Source organism: Tyto alba, unplaced genomic scaffold (genome assembly GCF_018691265.1).
Source record: "Tyto alba isolate M040663 unplaced genomic scaffold, T.alba_DEE_v4.0 Super-Scaffold_26, whole genome shotgun sequence".
NCBI lineage: Eukaryota > Metazoa > Chordata > Aves > Strigiformes > Tytonidae > Tyto > Tyto alba.
Window position 1 is genome coordinate 20,468,107 of NW_024881300.1, and position 25,370 is coordinate 20,493,476.

The following is a 25,370-nucleotide window of genomic DNA, read 5'->3' on the forward strand; positions in this document are numbered from 1 at the left end:
CGCCCGCCTCGCCTCACTCTAAAATTATAGATACGCACATCAAAAGTTATATACCTCCCCCCCCCCAACACACACACACACGCCTTCTAGAATTTTAACGGTTTAGCCCCAAAAGGAGCCAGCGCCGAGCGGCTCTTTCGCGGGGGGCTCCGCTCGCCCGCGGCGCCTTCCCCCGCGCTTCACCAAAAAGACAAAGTTCTGAAGCACTTTTCGGAGCCAGGTTGATCTCAAGGACGGCGGCGCCGCGCTCAGCCCCCTGTGCCGGGCAGGTCCTTCTTCCCCTTTTTTTTTTTTTTTTTTTTTTTTTTTTCTAAATATATATATTTGAAGTGAAACGGCACGGCGGTCCCTCGCCCGGAAAGGCCACCGGGTCCCTCCCCACGTTGCTCGCCCCGTGGCGAGTGGCATCGCGCCCCGCTTTGCCCCTCGCACCCCAGCTCCGCGGCCGCTGGGGGCTGAGGGGTTCCTCTGCCGCTTTGGGGGAGTTTGAGCGTATTTTATAATGATTATTTTTAAAAAATAAAACAGCGAGCGTACTTAAGTGGCTTTTTTTTTTTTTTTTTTCGTTCCGGCCATTGAGGCGGATTTTCTTGTGCCTGTGAAATCCGCCCCTCTGCCTTTTCTCTAATGATTTCATTAGGGGCAATCAGAGTGGGACAATTAGGGACGCATGGTGACCAAGTGTAAACTCAAGTATTGGGAAAAACTTCTGCGAGCTGCCCTGTCCCACCCAGGAGAAGCGTGGATCTGCCCAGCGAAGAAATAAAAGTGGGCAACAGAGATTTCCCCACTTCCCCGCTCCGGAAAAAAAAAAAAAAAAAAAAAAAAAAAAAAAAAGAAAGTCTCTGCAAAATCGATTTGAGTCCGAAGAGACCGAGATAAGGTCGAAATGAATTAGCTGTCACTTCGCAGGGCTCCGTCCCGCTGCCTCCCCCGAGCCCGCCGGCTCCTGCTCTGATTTCTAAGCGGTGATTTTTTGGTTTCTTACACTGTAATTGTGCCTTTCCCTCCTTGCAATTTGTGTGGCTTCGTAAAGCTTTAAACAAAGATTTTTTTTTTTTTATTTCCCCCCCCTCCTCAAAGTCAGATTGTGATTTTTGCTGGCTGCTGGTGCGGAGTCCCTTCCCCGTTCCCCGCCGGGGCGTGGGACGAGACCGCGGCCGGGTCCTGCCGTGGGAGCTCGCCGGTACTATTAATTACCGGAGATTTTCTTAATAAGAAAGGAAACGATTTTATGCCATAGGCAGTGGAAAAAAAAAGAATAAAAAAGAAAAATATAAGAGGCAGCTCCTCTACAAAGAGGTATGGTCAAAAATTATCTGCGGTGGAAATACTGATTGGAAAATTTCGCCGACTTTTCGAAATTGTTATTTAATCTTTATGGAAATAAATGCAAATGTTCTGGGAAGGTTTCATCAACCCCGCAAACGTCCAGGGAATTTATTTTTTTTTTTTTTAATGAAAACCAACAGTAAATTCTGCGAAGTCTGTTGATACTTTTCATGTAAATGTACGACCACCGAGAAAACTTTTTTTTTTTTTTTCCTGGAATAATTTGAGAACGACTTCACGTTTTTATCTTCGGTTTTCAAATAAATCATATTTCTCATAAAAACTAGGGCGTTATCTTAGCGTACACAAGCACACGAGGTTTATTAAACAATATAACTTTTTAACAGGCAGGAGTTTTTAAATGCAAAAGCTCGACCAAAGCCACCCTTGCGGCGTCCTAGAGCTGTCCCTTCCTAGAAGCCTGGTACGCTCTCGAGAAACAACTTTGATTGAATCTTACCTCTCCTCGGCTGAAAACTTTACCGAGATGAATTTCTACAGAAAACCAAGGAGCAGCAATACGTCTTTGCTTGCTGCAGCTGGGAACTTAACAGAGACTAAAGCAAGGGGCTCGGAAAAGCCCGAACTTCAAAATGCAGGAAGAAAAAAAAAAAAAAAATCATCACTATGAAAAATAGCCAGCTTCCAAACGGGGGAGCGCAAAGAGAGGAGTCCTTTCAAGTAGGAGAGGACGAGGGACGGGGGGAAACCCTCCCTCTGCCCGGGCACGGCGCGTTTCCCGCTCGCTTCCCCCGCGGGGCTCCGGGAGCCGCGTTTGCCCGCGGAGGCGTCGGCTTGTCCTCCGCAGCTTTTGGCGAGCACCCGAGAGCAACGAGCGGAGCCCTTCCCCTCCCGCGGGGCTGTCCACACGCCGGCTGCCCGGTGCCCGGTGCCGGTTCCCCGGTGCCGGTTCCCCGGTGCCCGGCGGCGGGCGCGGCGCTCACCTGCCCGGGCCGGGGGCTCTGCGCGGCGTGTGCTGCCCCCCAGGGGAACGCGGGGGGGTTGCACCGGCGGCCCCGGCACCGCATCGGCACCGGCTGCCCCGGCCGGGTCCCCGGTCGTGCCGGGGAGGAGGGGAGATGGGGAGAAAGAAGGCGAGGGAGAAAAAGGCGGGCGGGGGGGAGGGGGGGGGAGGCTGTGAGACAGGGGATCAAAGAAAGACAGGGTTAGTGAGTAAACAGGCAAAAAAGAAAGAGCAAGGAGTGTGTGAGAGAAAAAGAGAATGGAGAATGAGAACAAGGGAGAAAACAGTATGGAAGTGGCAGAAGGAGAGAAAGAAAGGAAGAACAAGAGAGAAAAAGAAGGAAGGAACGAATGAAAGAGAGAGAGAGGAGGAAAGAGAGAAAAAGGAAGACAGAAGGAAAAGAAGAAGAACAAGGGAAAGAAGGAAGGAGAAAGAAAAAGAGGAGAGAAGGAGAGAAGAGGAAAGGAAACAATGAATGAGGGGACGAAGGAAGGAAGGAAGGAAGGAAGGAAGGAAGGAAGGAAGGAAGGAAGGAAGGAAGGAAGGAAGGAAGGAAGGAAGGAAGGAAGGAAGGAAGGAAGGAAGGAAGGAAGGAAGGAAGGAAGGAAGGAAGGAAGGAAGGAAGGAAGGAAGGAAGGAAGGAAGGAAGGAAGGAAGGAAGGAAGGAAGGAAGGAAGGAAGGAAGGAAGGAAGGAAGAAGGAAAGAAGAAAGAGGGAAAGAAAGAAGGAAAGAAGGAAAGAAGGAAAGAAGGAAAGAAGGAAAGAAGGAGAGGAAAGAAGGAAAGAAAGAAGGAAAGAAGGAAAGAAGGAAAGAAGAAAGAAAGAAAGAAAGAAGGAAAGAAAGAAAGAAAGAAAGAAAGAAAGAAAGAAAGAAAGAAAGAAAGAAAGAAAGAAAGAAAGAAAGAAAGAAAGAAAGAAAGAAAGAAAGAAAGAAAGAAAGAAAGAAAGAAAGAAAGAAAGAAAGAAAGAAAGAAAGAAAGAAAGAAAGAAAGAAAGAAAGAAAGAAAGAAAGAAAGAAAGAAAGAAAGAAAGAAAGAAAGAAAGAAAGAAAGAAAGGAAAAGAAAGAAAAGAAAAAGAAAAGGAAGAAAAGAAAAAGAAAAGGAAGAAAAGAAAAAGAAAAGAAAGAAAAGAAAAAGAAAAGAAAGAAAAGAAAAAGAAAAGAAAGAAAAGAAAGAAAAGGAAAAGCTGTGTCTTGGCAAAGTAAACAGTGGCATCAGTCCAGCTAAGACCCACCGATGCATACGGCTTTCTGCTTGTTCACCAGTTTTGCAGCTGTACTGGTGACCAACCCAGGAGTGGGCACCCACCACTGGCTACAGGGGGCTGCCACAATCCCCACAGCTCCTCTCCAGCAGCAGGAGATGTTGCTGGGCTCAGACAGGTTAGTCCGGATCAGCCCCACCTGCCCTAATGTGCCTCCTTTGATGGGTTATTTCGTAAGCACAGAAATTCAGTCAAACACCATTTATTCATAAACGGAAATCCATTTCACAGTGGTACGAAAGACGACTTTCTAGTACCCAGCTAATATGCTGTATGAATGAAGATCCCCTTAAAAACTGTTGCCGTTAAAATTTGTAGCCTATTTTTAATTTTCAATATTGAACACCAAGCAAAGTGATATCGCTAGTCTCGTGTTCCTCTGTGGGCGCATTTTTTCTGTTTTCCGTGGCTGCCTCTGCATTTAGCCTGCACTTCAGAGAAATCATTCCCACAGCACAAGGAGTTTTTTTCTGCATTCTTCACAGGGTTTGTATTAATCTGGCACTCCATTTTCCTAGGTGTTTTCACAAATTGTGTTTCAAACAAGAGCTGCATTTTGTCTTTTGTACGAAAGTACAGTTTTTTAACCTTATTCACTAGAGTATTTTATTCAACTTGTTCAAATGGATATTAGAAGTGATTCACACACCTTCAGTAGACTAATTCCATTTACAAGGATGCTGGTGGCCCTGTCTGCTTTCTGCTGAAAAGAGAGGCTTTCCAGTGGCATCCATACGAGCCGCACCAGGCTGCTAGAGCTGATGTTAGAGGCTGAGGTACGCATGACAGAAGAGACTGTGGAAAAATAATTTGGGGCGAATTTCAGACCTGTAGAATCAAAGCAGAGAATTGAACCAGGAGAAAAATATGTCACCTATTAGCAAATTCCTCATTTGCTGAAGGCAAAGTACCCTGTTTTCTAGAAAGCCCTCTTTTTTGGAAGCCAAATCCATGTAAGAAACAGCTTTACTGAGCGTCTTGGATGGAGGTTGGAGGGAGATGTAGGTGGTCTGGTAGGATCTCAGCCCCCCTTGATTGTTAATGTATTAATTAACGGCACTGTTGCTACCTCCCTCGCTTTCCCTTCCTCAAAGGAGAGGAGGAAGAGGGTGTGTTGGAGTGGAAACAAGTCCCATGAGCTGCAGCGTGGTGATTTTGGGTGACAGCAGACAGCCAGCCAGCGTCGGCACTCGCAGCCCGGGAGTGCAAATCGCAATGCTGAATTACAGAGAAGCTGTAAATTGCTCACCAAAGGCCCGATCCTGAACTCCCCGCAGAGATATCAAAGTCGCTGGGAGTTTTCCGTGAGTAGGAAGTGGAGGAATGAGCTTCAAACATTTAGGCCCAGCTCCACATGGGTGGTCTATTATGCCTGGACGGATTCCCACTGGCTCCAGCAGCACTCTGAAGTAGTGAAAAGGCTCTTCCTAAATGCACCCCATTGCAGGACCAGGGCTCTAAGTGCTTTCTTTGAATGCTTACGAGGGACTTGAGTGGAAAGGTGAAGCCTCGGGCTCACCGCAGCTGCTCCGCAGCATTTAGCCCAATACATTGATATTAAACTGAGTTTGAAAAACACGCAGAGCTGGAGGGGGAAAGACGGGAAAGACTCCTGAACCCAGCGGAGTCCTGGCCTTTGATTCGCACGGCGAAAAAAGCAGTTCAGCAATCAACAGCAGCCGCAGAGAGAAAAGGAGTTTGCATCTGCCCAGCTACATCTGTAACTATTCAGAGAAGAGCATCCGAATTTGTTCCGCTTTTTGGTTGGCAGAGCAACAGTCAGCTCTGACAGTGGATGTGTATCGGTAGCATCCAAGCCAAGCAGATTAGAAACCAAATTCAAAAGCCATTTCCTCCCCCCCTCCTTCCCTGACACACTTTAAAATAAACCTCTGTTTCATTGTTCCCATGACCCTTTCCATCCCACTCCGCTCAGGAATGTCGGGATTTTCAACGTCCTCCCTCTTCTTGGGGTAATTGTCGAATACATTAATTCTATAAATAATAAATCATGCAAACAAACCGTTTACTACCGTATTCAAACAAGAAGTGTACTTTCTGAAAGCTGGCACACTTGGGAGCTCGCGCAAAGGCTGGGTATTGTTTTATACACGACCAGTCAATTTTAAATTGAAAAATAATTGGTTGGGGAGGTTTTTTTTTTTTTTTTAATAAAAGTAGGGTGTTTTTTTCCCTCAGCTGTAACATGGGATCTGAAGACCATGGTATTTTTACAACGTGGAGGGTGGCGGGGGGGTAACTCTCGCCTTAATGATATGACAAGTCCTGCTCTCTGTTGAACTCCAGCGGGAACAGCGATGCTGTTGCAGCTTTTGGTGCCCCTCAGACGGCTCGCCCCGAGCCCTGGCAGGCAGCTGCCCCCCAGCCGCAGGGCCCCATTTCGCAGCCTGGAAACTGCCCGGAGCCCCGGAGAAGGCAGCCACGGCCCTCACCGGCGCCCATCTTGCAGGAGGCCATGTCTCCCCGCAGCACACACCTCACCCCCCTCTCCTCAAGGGCTTGCCCTGAGGATTAAGCCCAGGTTCCCTCACGGCTGAGAAAGGAGCGCAGGCTTCCCCCTCCCCGGGGGGGGCTCCCGAAGCGGGAGAAAAGCCGCCGCTGATCCCCCACCGTCCCCGCTTCGCCTAACGAGGCTTTTCGCCCGCTCCGCGCCGCCGTAGAGAGGCGGGGCTAAAGCGGCGGCGCCGCCATGGAGCGGGGCGTGCGTAATGGCGCGGGGGCCCTGAGGGAGGGCGGCGATGGCGGGCTCGGCCCGGCCCGGCGCCCGCCCCTGCCCTCCGCTCTGTCCTCCTGCAGGTGCCTCCAAGGGGGACGTCCGGGAGAAGGTGTGGGACTACCTGGAGGCCAGCGGCCTGGCCGCCTTCCCGCGGCCGGTGCACCGCCGCATCCCCAACTTCCAGGTACGGCGAGCCGGGCTTTACAGCGCTCCCCCCAGCCCTCGGCAATAAACAGATTTATGGGTGGGGAAACTGAGGCATTTCACTCCCCGGGGGCCTTCGGTGGGTCCGTTGGGGTGGAAAGCTGGGGGTCACCCATCTTGTAGGATTTAGCCTAGGAACACGCAGTCTGGTGCTAGAACGTGACTGGTGGCCAGGTTATTGGTGTAAAAGCTGCTGGACTGCGTTGGGAGAACCGGTCCTCCAGCTCTGGCTTCATCGTGTCCTTATTTTGATGGGTGGGAGGAATAAATAAGAAGACTTCTAAGTGTTCAGTTACTCAGGCTGCTGCTCTACCGCCTGCCTGTCTTAATGCAAGATGTGCAGCCGCGTATCTGCTGTATGTTGAAGAAATGACCAAAACAGCATTGTGGGGATGTGTGTTGGGTGTTTTAGCCCATGAGCAGCATCAGGAGATTGGCTCTGCTTTTGTTCAAGGGACTGGCCTGCTTTAGTTTGGCCCTGAGGTAAAATAGGTATGGAAGCAGGTGGAGGAAGCCTGAGGCTTTATCATACCCTTAAGAAATGGGATAGCACAGCTGAAATTACAGGGGGGGAGTATGTGTTCTGCTGAGCTTCAGCACCTCACCCAGTGACGTGAATCTTCTGACTTCAATGTAGTCTCTGTAAAGAGAGATCTTGTCCAGAAACTCTTCACCTGAAAGAACATATGACTATGGCTTGTGTTTAAAGGAATCTGTATTAATTGATAGAAAGGGAAAGTGGTCTCCAGCTTTCAATAAGGTACAAATGAGTTTGAAGTCAGGCAAAGGGAGTGTATTTGGATCCCCTCTTTTTCTGAGGCCTGCAAGATATTAATCAAGCTAATACACATTAGTATGTGCAAGTTTGCCATAGAGAACATCACAACATTAGCAGTATGTCTCTCACATTTAAAATGGGGGGAAGTAAGCCTCTCTATAGGATGAAAGAGTGGAAATTTCCCTTCTCTGCTGTGAACTCCTTGGTGATGCACTGATATCTTATGAAAACAGGGTGCCTCCCATGCTGCGACAAGGCTTCTGGGTTTACAGGAGTTCAAAGCTGCCAGTACTGTAAAAATAAATCCTGATGCTCCCCAGAAGAACGCTCGCTTTCTAACGCTGGAAGTAAGTGAATGTATTCTCTTCTCTCTCAATTCCTTTCTTCACACAGGGGTCTCACCAGGCTTGCTGCTCTATTAAAGAGCTGGATGTGTTCAACAGAGCACGTGAGATTAAAGTGGATCCTGACAAGCCTCTAGAAGGTGTTCGGCTAGCTGCGCTGCAGGTAACATGCCTTTGTACCCCTGAGGAGGAGAATGAGACAGCAGAGCAATGCTTGGTCAATGCCTGCTGTTTTTTCAGTGGGAGCTTTATTGGTCCTAAGCCTCACGAGCTTGCTCGTGTAAGGGCGTCTTTGCCTTTTTGGCAAATGGCAACAGTGCAGGTAGGGTTTGGGGAGATCAGTATGTTTCTGCCCAGCCATAGCTGTTTCACCATCATTGCATTCTTATGGCCTGGAACATGGAAGGAAGTCTTGCCTCAGATTGACTTGTGTTTATCACAAGATGAGTGTGTGACAGACTTGCCTCAGATCTATGCATGTTCGCTGGCTTATAAGTGTAGCTGATTTGTAGACATGCACTTCAGATCAATAGGTATGTCTTGACTTCTATTTTTTAAATAAAATCTTGTCTGGAATTTTGTTGTACTGGAGGGGCTTCATCTACAAGCACTACACAATCAAGAGTGCTAACTGTGCTGTAGCAAATAAGATGATTGACCACATGGAGGCCTATGGGACAGTAAAAATACTTCTTCGGTGTAAAATGAGCCTACCTCATTTTAATGTGATAACCTCTTTGTTGCACAGGCAAGGAAGACTTTGTTGGTTCCCACACCACGTCTGAGAACTGGGCTGTTCAATAGGATTGTTCCACCTTCAGGCGCAACTAAGGAGATCCTGCGAATATGTGCTACGTCTCAAGTAGGAAAGAAAAATGGGAGAGGAAAAACTTGCAGAAGAATATTGTGTTATGATAGTCCAACTAGAAGTTGGAAAACCAGATGCTACCTGAAATACTGTTCTGCTAGTATTTTATTCCTGGGTTTGTGTACACATCCACCATTAATTTTTTTTTTTGGTGGTGCTTAAATAATGAGTACATTTATTATTTTTCCTTTATTTTATTAAGAGGATTGTATCTATATTTTGTGAATGCTTTTTGGAACGTTATGAGCAACTTTTGTAAGTGACTTACATCTTTAGGTTTCTAATAAGTAGTATTCCTATATTCTTCTGCAGTTTTGAACTAGTGAACCCTATAAGGAATATTTTAGTGTTTATGGTTTTTGCCTAATCTGGTCGATAAAATACTAAATGTTACTAAACAGGAAAGGTCAGTTCTTTTGGAATCCTAAGTCTAAAGAAACAATTCTGGCATTTGCACCAATTGAGATGCAAAAGTGTGTTAACAGTTTTCTTTCGAAGTGTGGTATGTTGCTGCCCTCTGCTGTTGATGTATCATACTGTGCAGCTGAAGTCATTTGGCAGAGAAACCTGTGTTAGTTTATATGTATCTTTATTTGGTAGGAAAATGTAACTTTTACAAAATAAATAGGCCAGCTATATAGGTTTTATTTCATTGTTTATCTCCTGCTAAAGGCAATAAAGTTCTATGGTAATCCTGTATACAAGTGAGGGTTGTAAATGGATGGTAATTAGTAGCAACTTTCTTTGTTTGAAGTTCTATGAAAGTCATTAACTAATTAAGCTTTTCAAGGTTGAAGAGCACTTTTGAAAGAGACCTTTCTCTTGACCTGCTTCAGGCCTCATATCTGATCGGTGGTCTTACCACCATGTGTCTGGTTTTTCTCCCAACCAGGGGTACTAATGAATACATGCTATTAGCAGTTTATATTTACAAAGCGCTGTGCAAACAATTCTTACCACACTGCTGTGAAGTGGGTAATGAGCACTATTACTGATAGTGCCACAAATTACTGACGTTTTTGGTTTTGTGCTCTACACAGAAAATGCTTGCCTTTTTATTGAGAGGATTAACTTAGCACAAAGTTTCATTAGTGTAAGGAGGATTTACATTATGCTGTACACATATATTAAGAGTGAGTGGATCGCACGATATCTTTTAAAAAAGTTCTAAACCTCTGCTATTTGAAACCCCAAGTAAACACCATTTTTTAATTTCTACAGCTCTGGTCAGAATTTTATTTGGATGTGTTTTTTAGAGAGGAGCTTGAAGAGGGGTGGGTGGGGAAGATCAGGGAGAGAGGGGAAGGAAAAAAAAAAGGATGACAGGACTATGTAAGGTATTTCTTTCCATTTGTCAGGAATGGCGTTTTTCTGATCATGAGCATCTTAGAACGTTTTGGTAAAACAGCTGAGCTTGGCAGTAGCACATCCTGAACAATGATCACACAACAAAGTGTTGAGGAATGTAATCTTGGGGCAGCTTTGTAAGGTGGTCTTAAAGATACAGGTGTGGAGAAACTGGCAGTGCAGTGGATGCAGTGTGAAATGGAGAGTGATCCAGCTTGTGTACCTGGTTGTTGTTCAGTAAAGCATTTTGTGTGACTTCAGGCAAGCAGCTTATCATCTTTGTGCTGTATCTATCTGTGTCTAAATTAACTTTGTGATTTGTACATAAGAATTAGTTTAAGAATTTGTAGTGCTCTGGTATTCCTCATGGGCATGCATTTACATGTTATGACTTTAAGTTAGAAGTAGTAGTAGTAGGGTAGGAAGTGTAATTTGCCCTCATTTTTAGAAATAGATGTCCAGTGAGGGGTTTCAAAATATGAGGTTTTGATCCTAAATAAGTAACCTTGCTTAAAAATGTGCCCACCACCCTCAGCTCTCCTTGAAGTGTGCCAAAATTCTTGTCGCTGTAGTAGGGAATCTATTCTAGGATTCCCCAGAGGATAACTTTCCAGACATGTACAGCTTGGCTATACATGGAAGAAACACTTTAAAATGTGGGGAGTTGCTTGGTTTTATCAAAATATTCTGGATTTCTGCCTCACTGGTTGGAAGACTGTGCACTCTGTGAACCTAAAATTATGCTTTTTCTTGCAGGGTATAAAAGAATACAGTGTGCCTGTGGGTCTTGATGGGAAAGCACGAGTGGACTTGGTTGTTGTAGGATCAGTGGCCGTCTCTGAAAAAGGTAAGATAAAGCCTTGTAAGCTTCTCAGGAGGAGGGTCCCACATCACGATTCACAGTGTCAGTAGGCTACACTATGTGTTCCTTTTGGCAGACCCAACCGTATCTTTGGAATTGAATTATAATCTTGAGTTCTGTCTCTTCTGTGTGACAAGTCACTGATCCCGGTCCAACCAGGAAGAAACAATGCCTGCTTGACAACAATGCCCCCAGGACTTAGTGGGCAGACAGCAGTGCGGTTTAGAGCATGTGGGCCAGTGTTATGGCCTTCAGTAGAGCTATTCAGACAAGCAATTTTATTTTATTTTTTTTAAAGAATCAAAGAGGTCTCCCTCTTCAGAGGATCTGCTCTGCTCTCACAGGGTGTGTGAAAGGACATGTGTTCCAGCTGCTGATTCAGTACCTATTTGGGGATCAGATTTTGCATTTTCTGGTATTTTGAAGACCTGCTGGTGGTGAAAAATTTTCCACTGACTTTATCCATTGCCTAAAAATAACATGCTTTTTGTATGTGACCCAGACTCTTCTTTACCCACATGAAGTGAACCTATGTTTGACATGAATGGAAGATTCTAATTACAGTGGGTAAATAGGCTTCTGTGTTAACTGAATTGGACTAAATTTCGTTTATTCTGAATGGGAGGCTTCTGGGATCCTTTAGGAGTTCATTGAAACTAATGTTTTCCTTTAATTTCAGCGCTGATTACAAGGGCAGTTGTGTTGTATGAGAGACGTTGATCTGAATTTTTCCTGAGTCACAACTCTGGGCTTGGTTTATCTGTTGCAGACTGCTTAGTTTAATTGCATGGTTTTGATGGTTGCCAACCTTTTCATTCTGCTCTTCTGGTGTTTACTATCACTGTTTATGTATTTTAGGCTGGAGAATTGGAAAAGGAGAAGGTTATGCAGACATGGAATATGCAATGATGGTGTCAATGGGTGCAGTGCAGGAGGATACACCTGTAATTACTATTGTGCATGACTGTCAGGTAAGTTAAAATATCCACTCTCGAGTGACGAGTCAGAACTGTGTGATACCGAATGGTACATTTGAAGAAGAGACTTGGAATGATGTTGGTGTGGTATCTTTACTTTGTTTTCACTGCCATTGTCAGATTTTCATGTGCTGTGAGATGTCAGGAGTGGTGCAAAATTTTAGTGAATTTGTTTTTAACTACTTACCAAATCTCCTGTTCCTTGTTAGGTGGTTGACATAGCAGAAGAGCTTCTTGGTGATCATGATTTAACTGTGGATTATATACTCACTCCAACAAGAACTATCAAGACTAATTGCAAACGCCCAAAACCTCAGGGAATAATATGGCATAAGGCAAGTTACTTCTGCTAACAGTGGCTTACTGATCCTGGCATTCTGTTGATAAGTCCCCCAGTTTTACATATAAACACATTTGTTGTATTAGAAATACTTGGAAAAGGAGGAAATGTGTTTGTCAGATGGAACAAAACAGCATCTGCGTTCAGCATTTAAGTGGTAATGGTGAGGAAGAGAAATCTGTTACTGAAGCTGAGGCTGCTGTACCAAATGGATTATAGGCTAAGAGTCACTGGAAACATCGTTTGCAGATTTTTAAGATAGACATCGTTTCTTGTAGTCGTTTGCGGTATAATAGTCTATAAGCTTGGGGGCTTCTCCACCTTATGTGTGTTATTCCTCAGTGCTCACTGAAACTGGCTCTGTTCGTTTTCTGGAGACAGCTCCATAGGGAGAGCTTTGTGAACCAGACCATGTGGGGTGGGCGGAATATGTGCTGCTCTGGTAGTGAAAGGAGAGCGTGACCTAGGGGCTGGTACGTTGCTGTTGACATAGTGGATGCATGGAATTAACTTCCAAAAGATAAATGAATTTGTGGCTGGGACTTCTTTTCGGGTGGAGGAATGGTGACTTTATACTGCTTTAAATCATGAATCATTACTTACTGATAAATACTGTTTTATGGGTTTGGCTTACCACCCCATACCTCCCCCCACCCAAGACTGTCAGAAACTTTAGTAACTTCACAAATGGTTTCAGAAAAACTTTTAGTCAATTGTTTTACTGGAAGTTCATGCTGGGAAAACTTTGTCATTAGACTTCCATTCCTAAAATCATCCAGTTATGGGGCAGACGTGATCTTGCATGATTGAGGAACAGTAGGAACACTGAAGTGAGGAATAGTACACCCATGTCTTGCAGAAACCGCTGAGGAATTATTAGTGAATACTTCTAGGGAAATGTTGTTTGTTAAGCACTTGCCAACCAGCAAAAAGAGTTAAATTTGTTAAGGTAATGTATCTACAACAAACAGTTCTAGCCAGTACTATTTTTATTCCTGTGCTGGGAGAGTATTTTACCCTGCCTGTGGTTGAGGATTTGAGGTTATAAATAAATAAATAAAAGCTCTGTCTGTACTAGTGCATTTTTTCCATTGAATTATTTTTGAATCATAATTTTTTTAGGATATTATTGAATGTAATTGTTTTGAAGGCCGACCCCTTGTGCTCCATCCGTCTTGCCAACATACTTTTGATCACAGTCTGTCCTAGCGTCAGACTTCAGTCTTAGTAAGTGGCCTTGCTAACGCTTTTTTCTTTCTTTTTCTGTCTAATTCCCTTTAGCAGTGACATTTTTCAAAGGTCTGGGGAACACAGTCTCTTGCAGGGGCTGTTGAATTTCTTGTGAAACTTCTGACACTCATGAAAAGTCAGTCAGTCCTAAGTGGTGCATCAAATTCGATGTTACCTTTGCGTTTCTTTGCTTTTCAGAGGGGGGAAAAAAAAAAATCAGTTCATCAAAAAATGAGTATTTGAATGTTGATTCAACACCTAAAAGTTCTTTTGGCTGTTCTTCAGAGTATACATTGATTAGATAAAAATATTGGAGGATACTAACCAGAGCAGGGGTCATCATTACATTTCTGTTGTTGTGGGACAAAACCAAAGTGTCGTGTCTATCTGAAGAAGAAAGAAATTAACCTTATTCTTTCACAGGGAGCTGAATGTATAAGTTTTGTTTGTGGTTGTGATGGTAACTGTGATCAATTCTTGCACAGGGTCTTGGATGTGGGAGGTCAAGTTAATCAACAGGGTGTTAAAAATGCAGGATTTGATACGGGTTATTTAAGTGTTTGTCCTTTGACTTTTCCTGGCTGCTTCTGCATCCTTTTCTCACCCTTTTCTCTACATCCTTTTCTCCTTGAAATCCTGGCTTTACTGGTGCATTCCTGCTCCTCGGAGCAAAACTAAATGAACCAAGAGGTAGTGAGTAAGTAAATAGCCCACTTCTAAATATGGTGCTTTGTCAACACAAAGAGCTTAACTTTATTGTTAAGATGTGTGATGTGTAAAATACATTGCAAAAACATTCATCCTTCAGGAACATGGCTGGATCAAGACGAGACAATGGTTTAAGAGCTTAAACTAAAGGTGCTTGCAAACATGGGATTACAGCTAAGCACTATTGTAAAGGATGTGCTTTCCTGAAGCTGTTAATAGCCTTTAATACATACACTGCTTTCAGCCCAAGGAGGTACTGAATTTTCCTGGAATGGTTTTGTTCTGTGCTATGTAGGAAGGAAGAGGAAGGAGTGTGTCAGTTATGGGGACAGGGTAAATAGGTGTTCCTCTGTGAGTAAATGATTCACTCCTTAGAGTAATTGGCATGACTTGCCCTCAGTTGCCTCCTTTCAGTCTTCTCAGTGCAGAATTTCCAGCTGAGCTATTTCTTGCTCTCAAGGTAGTATGTTTTTCCGAACAGGAATATGTGAATTAGTTGCTGTGATTTTTGTCACAGAAATGCCGATTTTCCAAGGAAGTAAAAGAGCCACAGTATTATTAATACCAAAGAAACATTATCAGTATCAATTCAAGGCACTCTAGAAACACTTCTAAATACAAAGGCAGTACTGGAGTGTATATATGGGTAAGTTTTCTGCATCTGAGTTCAGGGTTTTGAGAAATCAGTATGTGTTCTTGGAGGACAGCAAGAGCTGCTAAGAGCTGAGCACTCTGGAAAACTTTATTTGGATGCCAGTGGAGAATTACTTGGCTTCATCTGTCTTGAAAATCTAACCCATTGTTTCTGGGAACTCTAAATTCATGAAACGACTTACTTTCTCGTTTAGTATTTTGTATGGGTAGCTGTGATCTTTATCTGTGACACTGTCTATTATATTTGTCACAATTATGAAGTTATTTGCACTGTGCTTATTTTAAATTGAAACTGTACAGACCAATTAAAATATTTGGGGTCATGAAGAGGGAAATTAGAGTAGTTGGTGGAAAAATCATGATATTCTAGCAAGCATTTCCTTCTGGTTTTTAAATCATTCTTTTACTGAAAATTTTATAGAAGTAGGAAAAGATTTTTCCTGAAATGAAATGAACTGGGGGGGAATCCCTGAGTCTAATGTTGAAAGAGTTTTGTGTACAGTGGCAGAGATGGAAACTATCAGACAACAAACAGCTTTTGATTCATGTCTGCGATAGAATATTTGGAAAGTAAAATCAGGTTGGTTTAGAGCTTAGAAAATTCACACATTCAAACTGGCAAAACCTTTAGCAGGGACCACAGCATTGCCATCAGAAGAAAATTGCCATTACTTTAGCCAAGGTTTTGTTTTGTTTTTTTGGAGGGATAGCGTGAGCAGGGCATGCTTCCATGCATGGTTAAACATCTCAACACCTTTGCAAATGTGACCCTTGCTGCTGAGTCCATGGAATCAGCTTTTGCTGATGGATTCCAAATGTGGGTTGCATAAGTTTCTCCTGAGGGACGCTAGCAGACTTCATGGGCTGCCAGCTCCCAGAAATATGCCCTCAGATTGCGTGCACATATTTGGACATTTTGTGCAAATGAATGATAAAATGTTCAACTGTGCTGGCCTGTGCTAGCTGTCTTGGCTTTGTACTTTTAAACCCTTGTGAGCTCCTTGAAACAAGCAATTGATTAAGGAGACAACATGAGATGTGAGCTCTGTCCTGGAGGCCTTTATGAACAGTCTTGGGTCAGAGTCCCCTCGGGGTGGGCAAAGATGAATCTTTCAAACACCTTCTGCCTACCAACCTCAATACTTGGAAGAGCTGGTGAACTTGCTGTACTAAAGACTGTTTGGTTGTGTTTACAGCCTTCCAGGGCATGGCAGCAGCATCTGTCTCCACCCTGAGCCACAGCACTTGGTGTGTGCAGAGGGGCAGCTATGTGGAGCAGAATTAACTAGCAGACCTCGCCTGCTCTCCAATCTATAGCTGTCCTTCCCTCATCTGCCGTACATCAGAACTGCACCGCCTCTGCTGCCAGGGAAATCAAAGTGGTGTTTGGCTTGGCCTGCAATGTATCAGGGGTCAGCATTACTCATTCTGTCAGAGGATAAACACATCTTTCATTTTCCCCAGCAAAATATTGAAAGTGGCTACATTCACCGTTCTGGAATAACAGCGGTTGAAGAGAGCCCCGATGTTCCAGCAGAGACGTTGCAGAAGTCCATCTGCCACTACGTTGTTTTGGGACCAAACCAGGTGTCATAAGAGTGGATGCTCAGGGTTAAGTGCTGGGAGATTTGTATTGGCACCCAGCATCCAAGACTCTGTTTTCTTCAGGTTTCTGTCAGAAAGGGGCCACATTTCCCTTCTCAGCTCCTTTCCCATAGCCCAGTAATTGCGTGCCAGAAGAATTCATCTATCCTGCTGTCCTCTTTCCCCAAGGCTCTCCCAGCTATGGCAAGGAGTAGGCAGGATTGTTAAATGATTAATTGCCTTTGGTGGAGTTATTTTTAACCTGAATCACTTCAGTTACTGAGTTTACAGCGCAGTCCCACAAGCACTTCTGTTGGCCAACCCCAGAGGGCTGAAGTATGGAACTGGCCTGGGAATTGGTGGTCAAGGGATAATAGGAAACTTCTTCAGCTGGCTTCACTGCCAAAGCCAATCATTTAGCTAAATCCTAACACTCAATACAAAGTTTACAAACATCAATAAATGGTTTGGCCTCAACTTTATAGGGATGGGGGAGCAAGGGAAGAAGCTTCCATCACTGGATTTGCCCAGGTCTGCATGACTAGATCAACCAGACTTGGGTTAGAACCCAAGTCCCTTCCATCCTGGGTTAGCCTAAAGCAGTAGGCAAGGCTGGGGATGGAGGGACCAGCAGGCACAGGACCAAGAAACGTGCAGCTTGTTTGAAAGAGAGGAGGAATATCTTTGGCCTCTCTCCACATGGAAATAAATCATTGCAATCCTCCACAGCTCACAAGACAAAAGAAACTTTTTGCATGATCGTAATTAGCAACACATTGTACTACCACAGAGTTCTTTTGTTTGCTGTTTTGCAACAGAGCAGAGCAAGCTTTTTCCTCTCCTCTGCCACCCGCTGCCCCCTTTGCCCTTTTGGCTCTCACCCTCTGCACCCCAAAAAAGGTAGTGAATTGGGTTCGTTCAATTGAAACAGAAATCCCAAACTGACTTTCTGCCTTTCCTTGACATAAAAGTGGTGAAAAATAAGGAAGATCTTGGAAGGTTTGGCCCAGCTGGAAGATCCTCCTAGACACCAGGGAAAACAGCCCTTAAGGTAAACCCTCTGCCTCTCTTCTGTGGCAGAAGGATGTCAGTTGGCAGTGTCAGAACTTGTCTAATGTAGGGTTTTTTACAGAATGTTTTCTATTAAAAAAAAGTACAAGTGCCAAATCTACTGCTTTGGTACTGTAAAGGCTACTTACTATTATATCTGCACAGGGCTGAATTTAAGATAGTGGTACGTTCACTTTGTGATGGTGCTTGATCAGAGCTTCAGCTTTTGTAGGAAACAACTGTTCATAGCCCTTAGGAAGACACGTATGCTGTTGTAACTACATCTTCCTGAGTTTGCAGGGAGCCTGAAACAGTAGTTCCAAGAGCTCCAGTCAGGTGCCAAAAACTACTGGTCCCTCTAGTGAGAGGAGAGGCCATGTTGAAGCCTGGCCAGTTGAAGTCTCTTAGAGTATATGCTGGTCCCTGGATTATCTAAATCCTCTCCTTGGTTTGCCGTTGAAAGACTGAGAGCTCCAGAGATCATCCTCTCAGTGCTCATCTCGTTGATTCCCTTAATCTGCAAAGTGGTGAGGGGTTGCCCTTGGTAGCACTGATCTTTCTAACTAAACACCCAGTCCATGCCCTGGGAACTAAGTTTAATTTCAGGGTGAAAGGAACTGTACATACGCTTGGTAAGAGGTTGTGCTTTGGGCTCAGGAGTGATTAGTTGCGTGAGAATAGAAAAATGTTTTTCCTGTTTGGTTTAATTAGCATAGAGCTTACATTTCACATAGAAATTTGACAGAGGACAACAAATGTTCCTAATTGTTGGCCAGTAAAAACAAAGTAAGATGGCTTCAGCCGTTGGTTTGATATTGTATCGCCCAGGGAAGGGGAGTTTGCTGTCAAACCCAGCAGTCTGAATTCTTGGCTGAGAAAAACAAATCAGTCCAAGAATCCACAGAGCAATAACTCTTCAAAATCTGAAAATGGCATGTACCTTGCAGAGCACGGAGGCTCCCAGAGCCCCAGAGGAAGTCCTTGCCTCTCTGGACTGGCTGCCAGATCAAGCCAGTGTTATTCAGAAATTGTTCTTAGTCGTAAAGTTTGCTTGTTTAAAGGGCCTGATCCCAAACACCTTGACTCTGGGTCTGCAGTGTGGCAGAATGGAGGTGGCCTCTGCCCTTACTGGTTAGTTCTATTCTGCTATTTGATATAATATACTATAATTTTAACAAGATGGATCTAGGTCAGGCTTTATGTAAATCACGGGGTTTATTTACTTTTAGTGTGAAATAAAACTTGCCTGTTTGCTCTTTAGAAGAGGAGCCCTGGGAACGTTGAAGAGACTTACATTGACCGGCCTTCCCAATTACCTGAACTTAATGTTGCCCCCACCCTGTCTTTGATTTTACTTAAGTCGCTTCAGAGTTTGGCTACTCTCCTTAGAGATCTGTAAATTTTAGACTTTATGTGGTGCGGCCAGATCCAAATTTGCTCTGACTGTAACTGTAGAACCCAGGGATCCAGGGGCTCTGAGGTGAGCACGATCTGAGCTGGGAAATGTGCAGGCATGTGCTAGCCAGGGTATGCTGGTGCTAGTCCAGCACAGCCTGCTGAGCAGTGGCTCATCGACTTGGGCACAGAACCCTGCTGGAGTGGCTTGCTCACACTGTGTGGGCTATTAGCTTGCGTCTCTGCTAGCTCAGGCATCGCTTCCCTAGGCTCTGTTTTGCTCCCTAAATTTAAGAATTGGATCTTGTGTTGATGGATGTTCTGCTTGTCCGGCAGCCAAGTACGAATTATTCCTCCTTCCAACTGCAGTCTGCAAGCCAAGAGCTAGACCACATGAGCTGGGGAACCACTGCGTTTCCTGCCAGCCACTGAGTGCAGCCTGGGGCATCTCAGGCCTGAGATGGATAGGGTTCAGCTGTTGAGAGGAAGAGCCCTTCCAGAAAAGCCGCTTGTGAACCGGGGGTGGATGGAAAGGGGTAGAGGGTTCACAGTTTTGAAGTATAGTGTCCAGGCGCTCTTCCGTTCTGTGATCCAACCCAGCAGACTGATGTGGGATCTGGTGAGTAGCTGCGGGTGGTGTGTGAGGTCAGACGACAAGAGGGAAGCTGTGGTGATGTGCCACAACCAGAGAACGTGCCTCCAGCTGGGCCCACACTCAGAGGAGCCCCGCTACAAGGCACGCTCCCCAGCTGCAAACTTAACACCATCGTCCCTCCCCATTGTGTGACCCAGCCTACGGGATATCCTGTTTTGGGGCAAAAGAGCGCAAGGAGGTCTGCAGAATGGAAGTGCCTGATCATCTGATGAATTGTAGGCATGCAAGATCCTGCCAGAGCAGGAGCACAGGCCCTCGGTCAAAGCAAATATTAAGGGATAACAATGAGAATGCGAATCTGAAAGCACTCTGATAAATAAATGTCAAAATCGAATAGTTCTGAGTTTGGTTTTGATTTTCCTGCTGGATCTACATTGTGCTGCTTGCTTAAAGAGTAACTAATGTTTATTTTTGTCCTGCAGTGTGTATTTAGGGAGCAACTTCAGAATCAGGCCAGCAATTAGTAACATTTTGAATGCTCTGGCACTCTGAATGGTAGCAATATAATAAGGTTCCTCTCTTTTTATGGCATAAACGGGTCCTGATGGTCATCATCTTTTTCTGGAAGACGAAAAATCTCTTAATTGTATCTGTCTTCCTCCTTTTTAGGTCAGCTATGAGATGCTGGGAAAAATCCCCATCTTAAAGAGTCTTCGATACAAAGAGAAGCAGATTGGCAAGGATGTCACCCTCCAAGATGAGCATTCAGACTTGGCAAATGCCAACACACCAGCAGCGTTCAATGAGAAGGCAATGGCTGAAAAAACAAGACCACAGGCTGCTATGGGCTCAGCTCAAATAGGACAACATTATGTTGAAAGTGGTTCTTTAATTCCCAGATTAGAGGGATCTGGCATGATTACTACTGTGTATGTGGGGAACATACCTCCCAGCGTAAGAGTGAGCGAGCTGAAATGTGCTTTAAGGGAATTCCATGCAACTCCTTTACAACTGAATTGGCAAGGAGCACAGCACAGGGCTTTTCTCGATTACAAGGATAAAGCAACCGCAGAGAGTGCTGTATCCTCTTTGAAAGGCTTGAGCCTCGGGGGTAATACTTTGCGAGTTGAGCTGGCCAAGAATCAGAGAAACAAAGGGCAAGTAGAAATCAATAGTCAGAAATGAGTATGAATAGAGGAAGAAAATCGGCACGCTTTCATCGTTTTGTGGGAAGCCAACCTGAGTTTTCAAGGATATTAGTATATCCTCTGATTTCTGCAGGCTAAACGACAAAAGTGCAAAGCCAACTTTTCAAATGAGGCATACATCCCACAGCTGACTTGCCTGCCTCGTTCCTGCAGTTGTACATGCAAAGTGTGTTTGTGAGGACAGATGACAGAGGGGCTGTTTCTCTAAACAGTTATCCACAAAGTACCCACGCTCTGTGTATTTGTTTTTCATTGGCTGCAGGTTGATTTGCTGTTTGGTGTGGATATTTGTTAGGCCTGGATCAAAACCCTGCCCCTTGGTAGCTGTGTGCAGCCACAGGTAGAGAGGTGGTTATGTTCTGTCATCTAAAGGTTGTACCTGCAAATTTGTACTTGTGAGTTTAAAAGCCAGCTGCGGAAAATCTGTCTTAAGTGTTACAATTCTGTTTACTAAAAAATAGATTTTGCCTGTTGGGCGTTTTCATAAATTTATTTTTCATAATTTTTCATAAATTTATTTTTCATTAAAATGGCTGGGTGGGAGTGATTGCCCTTTTTGTGCTCTTGAAGAATGGGTGTGGAAACGCTGGCTCGGCCACTGAGTTCTAGTAATAGCCATTAACATCAGGTGGAGGAGATGGTAGCCCCTTTCTCAGCTTGCTTTTGTTAACTCAGCCCTTTGTAAACCTTATATTTCTTGTTTCAGTCTGGCAGAGGAAAGTGAAGACCAGTTTTCTCCTCTGCTTTTCCCCAAAGCACTTCAGGTGCCTTTTACGTGAATGCAGATAATTATAAAATAGATGCTTTTTCTGATTGTCTTGTCTCTCATTATTCGGTGTGATTCCACTGCCTCTGTGAAATTACATTAATATTAGTCATTGCAGTGGAAATGAAAAGCAGACAGACTATGGTCAAAAGTTGTGGGTGACTAGTCTGGTGTGGAGTTGTTTGAAAAGTCACTGGAGATAGTAGCAAAGCCTGTTCCTGCTGTGCTTTTGTCACCACCAGCGTAGCTGTCCTGCACCCACACCACCAGACAGCAATGAGGGAGGGTTAGACAGCAGCACCGGCAACTTTTCATTGTGAAAGTGCTATCAGGCACTAGCTTGAACAGTAAGATTTGCACACACGTGAGTATTCACTTACAGTGTAAAGGAGAATGATGATTAATTTGCTATGGCTTTTATTTTTTTTTTTTCCTTTGGTTTCCTATTCCTGAAAAACAAGTTGAATTTTGGCTGAACCATCCTTTCTAAACAGAAGCACTTTTGCCATTGATGCTGGGCACATAGTCAAAGTAAGCATCTAAATGGATATTTTTTTTAAGTATGAGTTGGAAACTTTTTTTTAGCCAGAGGGTACTGTTAAGTATATTTTAAGCACGTTATTATGCCTCAAGGGTCAGACATTTCATAGGGTATTAAATAGAAAGTTCTCATCGTTATCATGTACTCTGTACAGAGGGGCTCAAGGAAAGCATTGCTTCAGCTTCTTGTAAGGTCAACAAAGAAAAGGTTTCTGAAAAAAATAGTGCCATGCTTTAAAATGCTCTCTTTTTCTCCAGCTCAAAACTGTTTTCAATATCACTTATTCTGAATTAAACTATAAGCACTGCGGAGCCCTCTGCATCTCGTTTCAGTAGTTGTGCACTTCAAGGGTAAGAGTCAGAGGTTGTGTTACTTCTTAAACATACTCATTACATCATGAACTTAGAAAGCGGAGGAAAGAAAAGCAAAAAAATAATTGTACGTCACTGCCTTCCCCTTCCACGTGATGGCAAATTAAGCAATGTGATCATCTGATGTTCTTTTTGACTCTTACAATACTACTTGCTTTGGTAAAGATGCCCAGGTGACCTCAGCAGTTAAAAAGCAGTTATTATTCTGACAACGAGAACTTCCAGCATCTCAACCTTCCTCCGTAGTATTACAGGTCGAACCAGCCTATTCTGGTCAAATCTGTGAGAATTTCATCCTCTCCCTTATTTCCTCTCTTAACATCTGAAGTTTCAGTGCAGATACGTTTACGCATTCCGTGAGCGCGTTGCGTTTGCTTGCTTTGCTCTCAGCACTGCGTGCGGTCGGTGGCTGGTTTTGTTTGGACAAACACGACTCGAGGGTTTTCTGTTTGAAGCTCCGGTGCTGTGTGTGACCCGCGGGGTGAGCTCTGCCTCTGGGCAGGTATCTGCAGTCCCCTGCCAGCCTGTCACCTTTTTCTGTCGTGTGCAGTGAGGCCACATTTCACAGTGCTACCTGATAGCTTGTTACTTTCCCAATAGGCAATTACTGTCCAAACCACAGTAGAGGGAAGATAGCAACTAGACATAAGTATTTAATTGTAGGTAGGCTCAGGGAAGAAAAATAATTATTATAAGCTGAAGCTAATGCACCATTCATTAGCATTTTGAGTGGACTGCAGTAATGATGTTGATGCTATGATAGCTGCATTTCCAACTTCAAGTCATTTTTGATCCAGGTTATTAATAAACAGCAAGGTCTTTTGGTCCTTGCCACCTTCAAGTCATTAAAGAGTGTTTTTAATTGGAAGGAGCAGTTGCTCCAGGTCAGAGCTTGGCAGCCTGTTGCAAACCCACCTGCACCAGCAGCTTCAGTGAATCGGTAGCAACCGATGCGCAGGTACAAGGTAATTTCTGTCAGTTCTGCTTTAAGAGCAACCTGCAGGGAAGGAATTAGCACAGGCAGCCATCGAAGCTGCAGAAGGCTCACCAGGGCTCAGAGCTTCTGCAGAGGTTTAGTAGTAAAGGATTACTTGGAGGCAAAAAAAAAAAAAAAAAAAAAAAAAAAAAAAAAAAAAAAACAGGAGGCAAAACAGTAGTCCTCAGAAATCACCTTTGGGTTTTTGGGTTGCTATAGGATTCCCACAGGGGAAACAAGAATTTGGAATATTTACAGACTGCAAAAAAGCAGCATGACTTGCATCAAAGCTGTTCTATAAGCTTACCTGTGAAGAGGAAGGTATAGGTCGTGCTTTTTGAAATGTCGTGTACTGACACAGCAGGAGTTTGAGCCTGTGCATCCTGAAGTCAATGAAATTTCTGTCTTGGCCAGCAAGGGAAGCAGTGACAGGGACGGGGCCCTTGCTGCTGCTTGGGAAGTTGCTCGTCTTTAGCTAGAGGGCATTTCACTGCAAGATGCTAAATTGCTATTTAATTAAATAATGTGAGACTGCCCAAGGCACACGCCTACATGGCCTTCTGGTGTCTTTAGCTGTATGATGTGGATTTTTTCTTGTGGGCTGACCCAGTTCCTACTTGAGGAAACAGCATATTTTGAAGAAAAAGTGAATGGGGCAGTCTGCATCTCTTAGATCTATTGTTTCAGGTTCTCTGCATGCTCAGGAAGACCTCAGTTATAAGAGTCACTTCTGACCTTTCTCTAAATCCACAAAATTCTGAAAAGCAATACATTTTAGTGATGCCTTGGACTCTGATCTCACAATGAAACTCAAGGAACTGAAGCCTGCTTATGTTTTACTTTGGCCCAGACCAAGACTATACAAGATATGTTTACTGACAATCAAAGCATAAAGTCCATGCCCTGAAGAATTTACAGTCTGAATTAACAGGCTGTAAAAATGAGAACCTTTACTCAAGTAATAATGCTTCATTTTGTACCTGCTGTAGTTGTGGCCCTGCTGCGAGCACGTAAGTTGAAGAAACGGTTTGTGCCTCATCCTGGGTGGACTCCGGTCCTTTCATCCCATCTTTCTTGCTGCAGCTGAAGTCGAGGACTTCAGAGGCCTCAGTGCTTTAAGCCAGTTCTCTGCATTGGCCTTTCTGTCACCACTCACACCTGGAGCAATGGGGAGAAGGTATCTTTAAGCACTTAAGCCCCAGTCTTTCTCTGTAGGGACAGTGGGACATCCTTGCTTCAAGACTCTCATGATAAAAACATCTACAGTGGCAAAGAAATGCCTGGACGCTGGAGAAAAGTCTGAATCGCTGCCGATAGATGGGGAGTCTGCTTTTAATAGGGAGTGAAGTGATCCCTAACACTGACTTGATTTTAGTTCACTTGCAGCAGCCGAGGAGCCTGCATTTCACTGCTGTGTGATGAGAAGAAAAGCTCAGCAGTACAATGGGAAATACTTTACTGAGCCAACTTTGTTCAGAAGTAATTAAAAATGAGGTCTTTCTATTCTCTGCGCAGCCTGATGTCCTCGCTTGTCATGTGGTTCAGCGCATTCTTTCCAGCTCCTTTCATGGCACAAACAAGTTAGGATGTTGTTATTGCACACCCCGCTTCTTGAGGGTTCGGTGGGGAAAGATGCTGAACAGCTCCCGAGGCTGGTCGGTGTGAGCAAACCCAGCTCCACTCTCCTGGCAGCTGGGAGGGTGGGGGATCCAGCAGCGACCACCCTAGGTGTCACGTTGCGGCCGTGGGCTTCCCAGGGTGGTGGTGCTGCCCCTCTCCTTCCCCTCGCTTGTGGGAGAGGTGCGGAGAGACACCGGGACGGGGTGAACGGAGCCTCTACCCAATCCAGGAGGCTCAAGAACGTGGTCACTTCGGAGGGGATTTTCTTTTGTTGAATGATGCCGGTTGCAGCGTGGTGTGTGGCACAGAGCAGTGAGGCAACACTGTAATCTGTTAACAATAAAAGCGAGGTGGCTAACTGCCACTCGGCGCTGAAAACTATACAATCATTAGGGTTTTCCTTCAGACAGCTATGTCCATGCATTTCCTGGAACAAGGACAAGGCCACACAGCTTCAATCCACCGAAGACAACAGCGAGTAAACAAGTCATGTTGCTGTGTAGTCTTCTCTGAGTGACAAGAGTCAGAGATTGCTTGTTTCCATGGAGAGAAAAGGGGAAAAAAAAAAAAAAAAAAAACCATCTCACCAAATTTCATCGTCTTCTACTGCTCCCAAGTCAGAAACTGTTTTTTAGGGGAATGTTTCCATTGAAAA

At 44.5% G+C, this 25,370-nt stretch overlaps 1 protein-coding gene across 2 annotated transcripts; it reads left to right on the top strand.

Moving 5' to 3' along the window:
* The first annotated feature begins 6,269 nt into the window (after nucleotides 1-6,269).
* Nucleotides 6,270-21,255, top strand: MTHFSD (methenyltetrahydrofolate synthetase domain containing). Of its 2 annotated transcripts, none has more exons than XM_032996584.2 (7): nucleotides 6,270-6,481; nucleotides 7,513-7,626; nucleotides 8,372-8,485; nucleotides 10,595-10,685; nucleotides 11,559-11,671; nucleotides 11,887-12,012; nucleotides 19,903-21,255. In XM_032996584.2, exons 1-7 carry the CDS (start codon nucleotides 6,320-6,322, stop codon nucleotides 20,416-20,418), a joined length of 1,236 nt encoding a protein of 411 aa, XP_032852475.2. In that variant the 5' UTR covers nucleotides 6,270-6,319; the 3' UTR covers nucleotides 20,419-21,255. The 2 variants fall into 2 exon arrangements, with proteins under 2 accessions (XP_032852475.2, XP_032852473.2); XM_032996582.2 differs by lacking the exon at nucleotides 7,513-7,626 and adding an exon at nucleotides 7,673-7,786.
* Nucleotides 21,256-25,370: the final 4,115 nt, after the last annotated feature.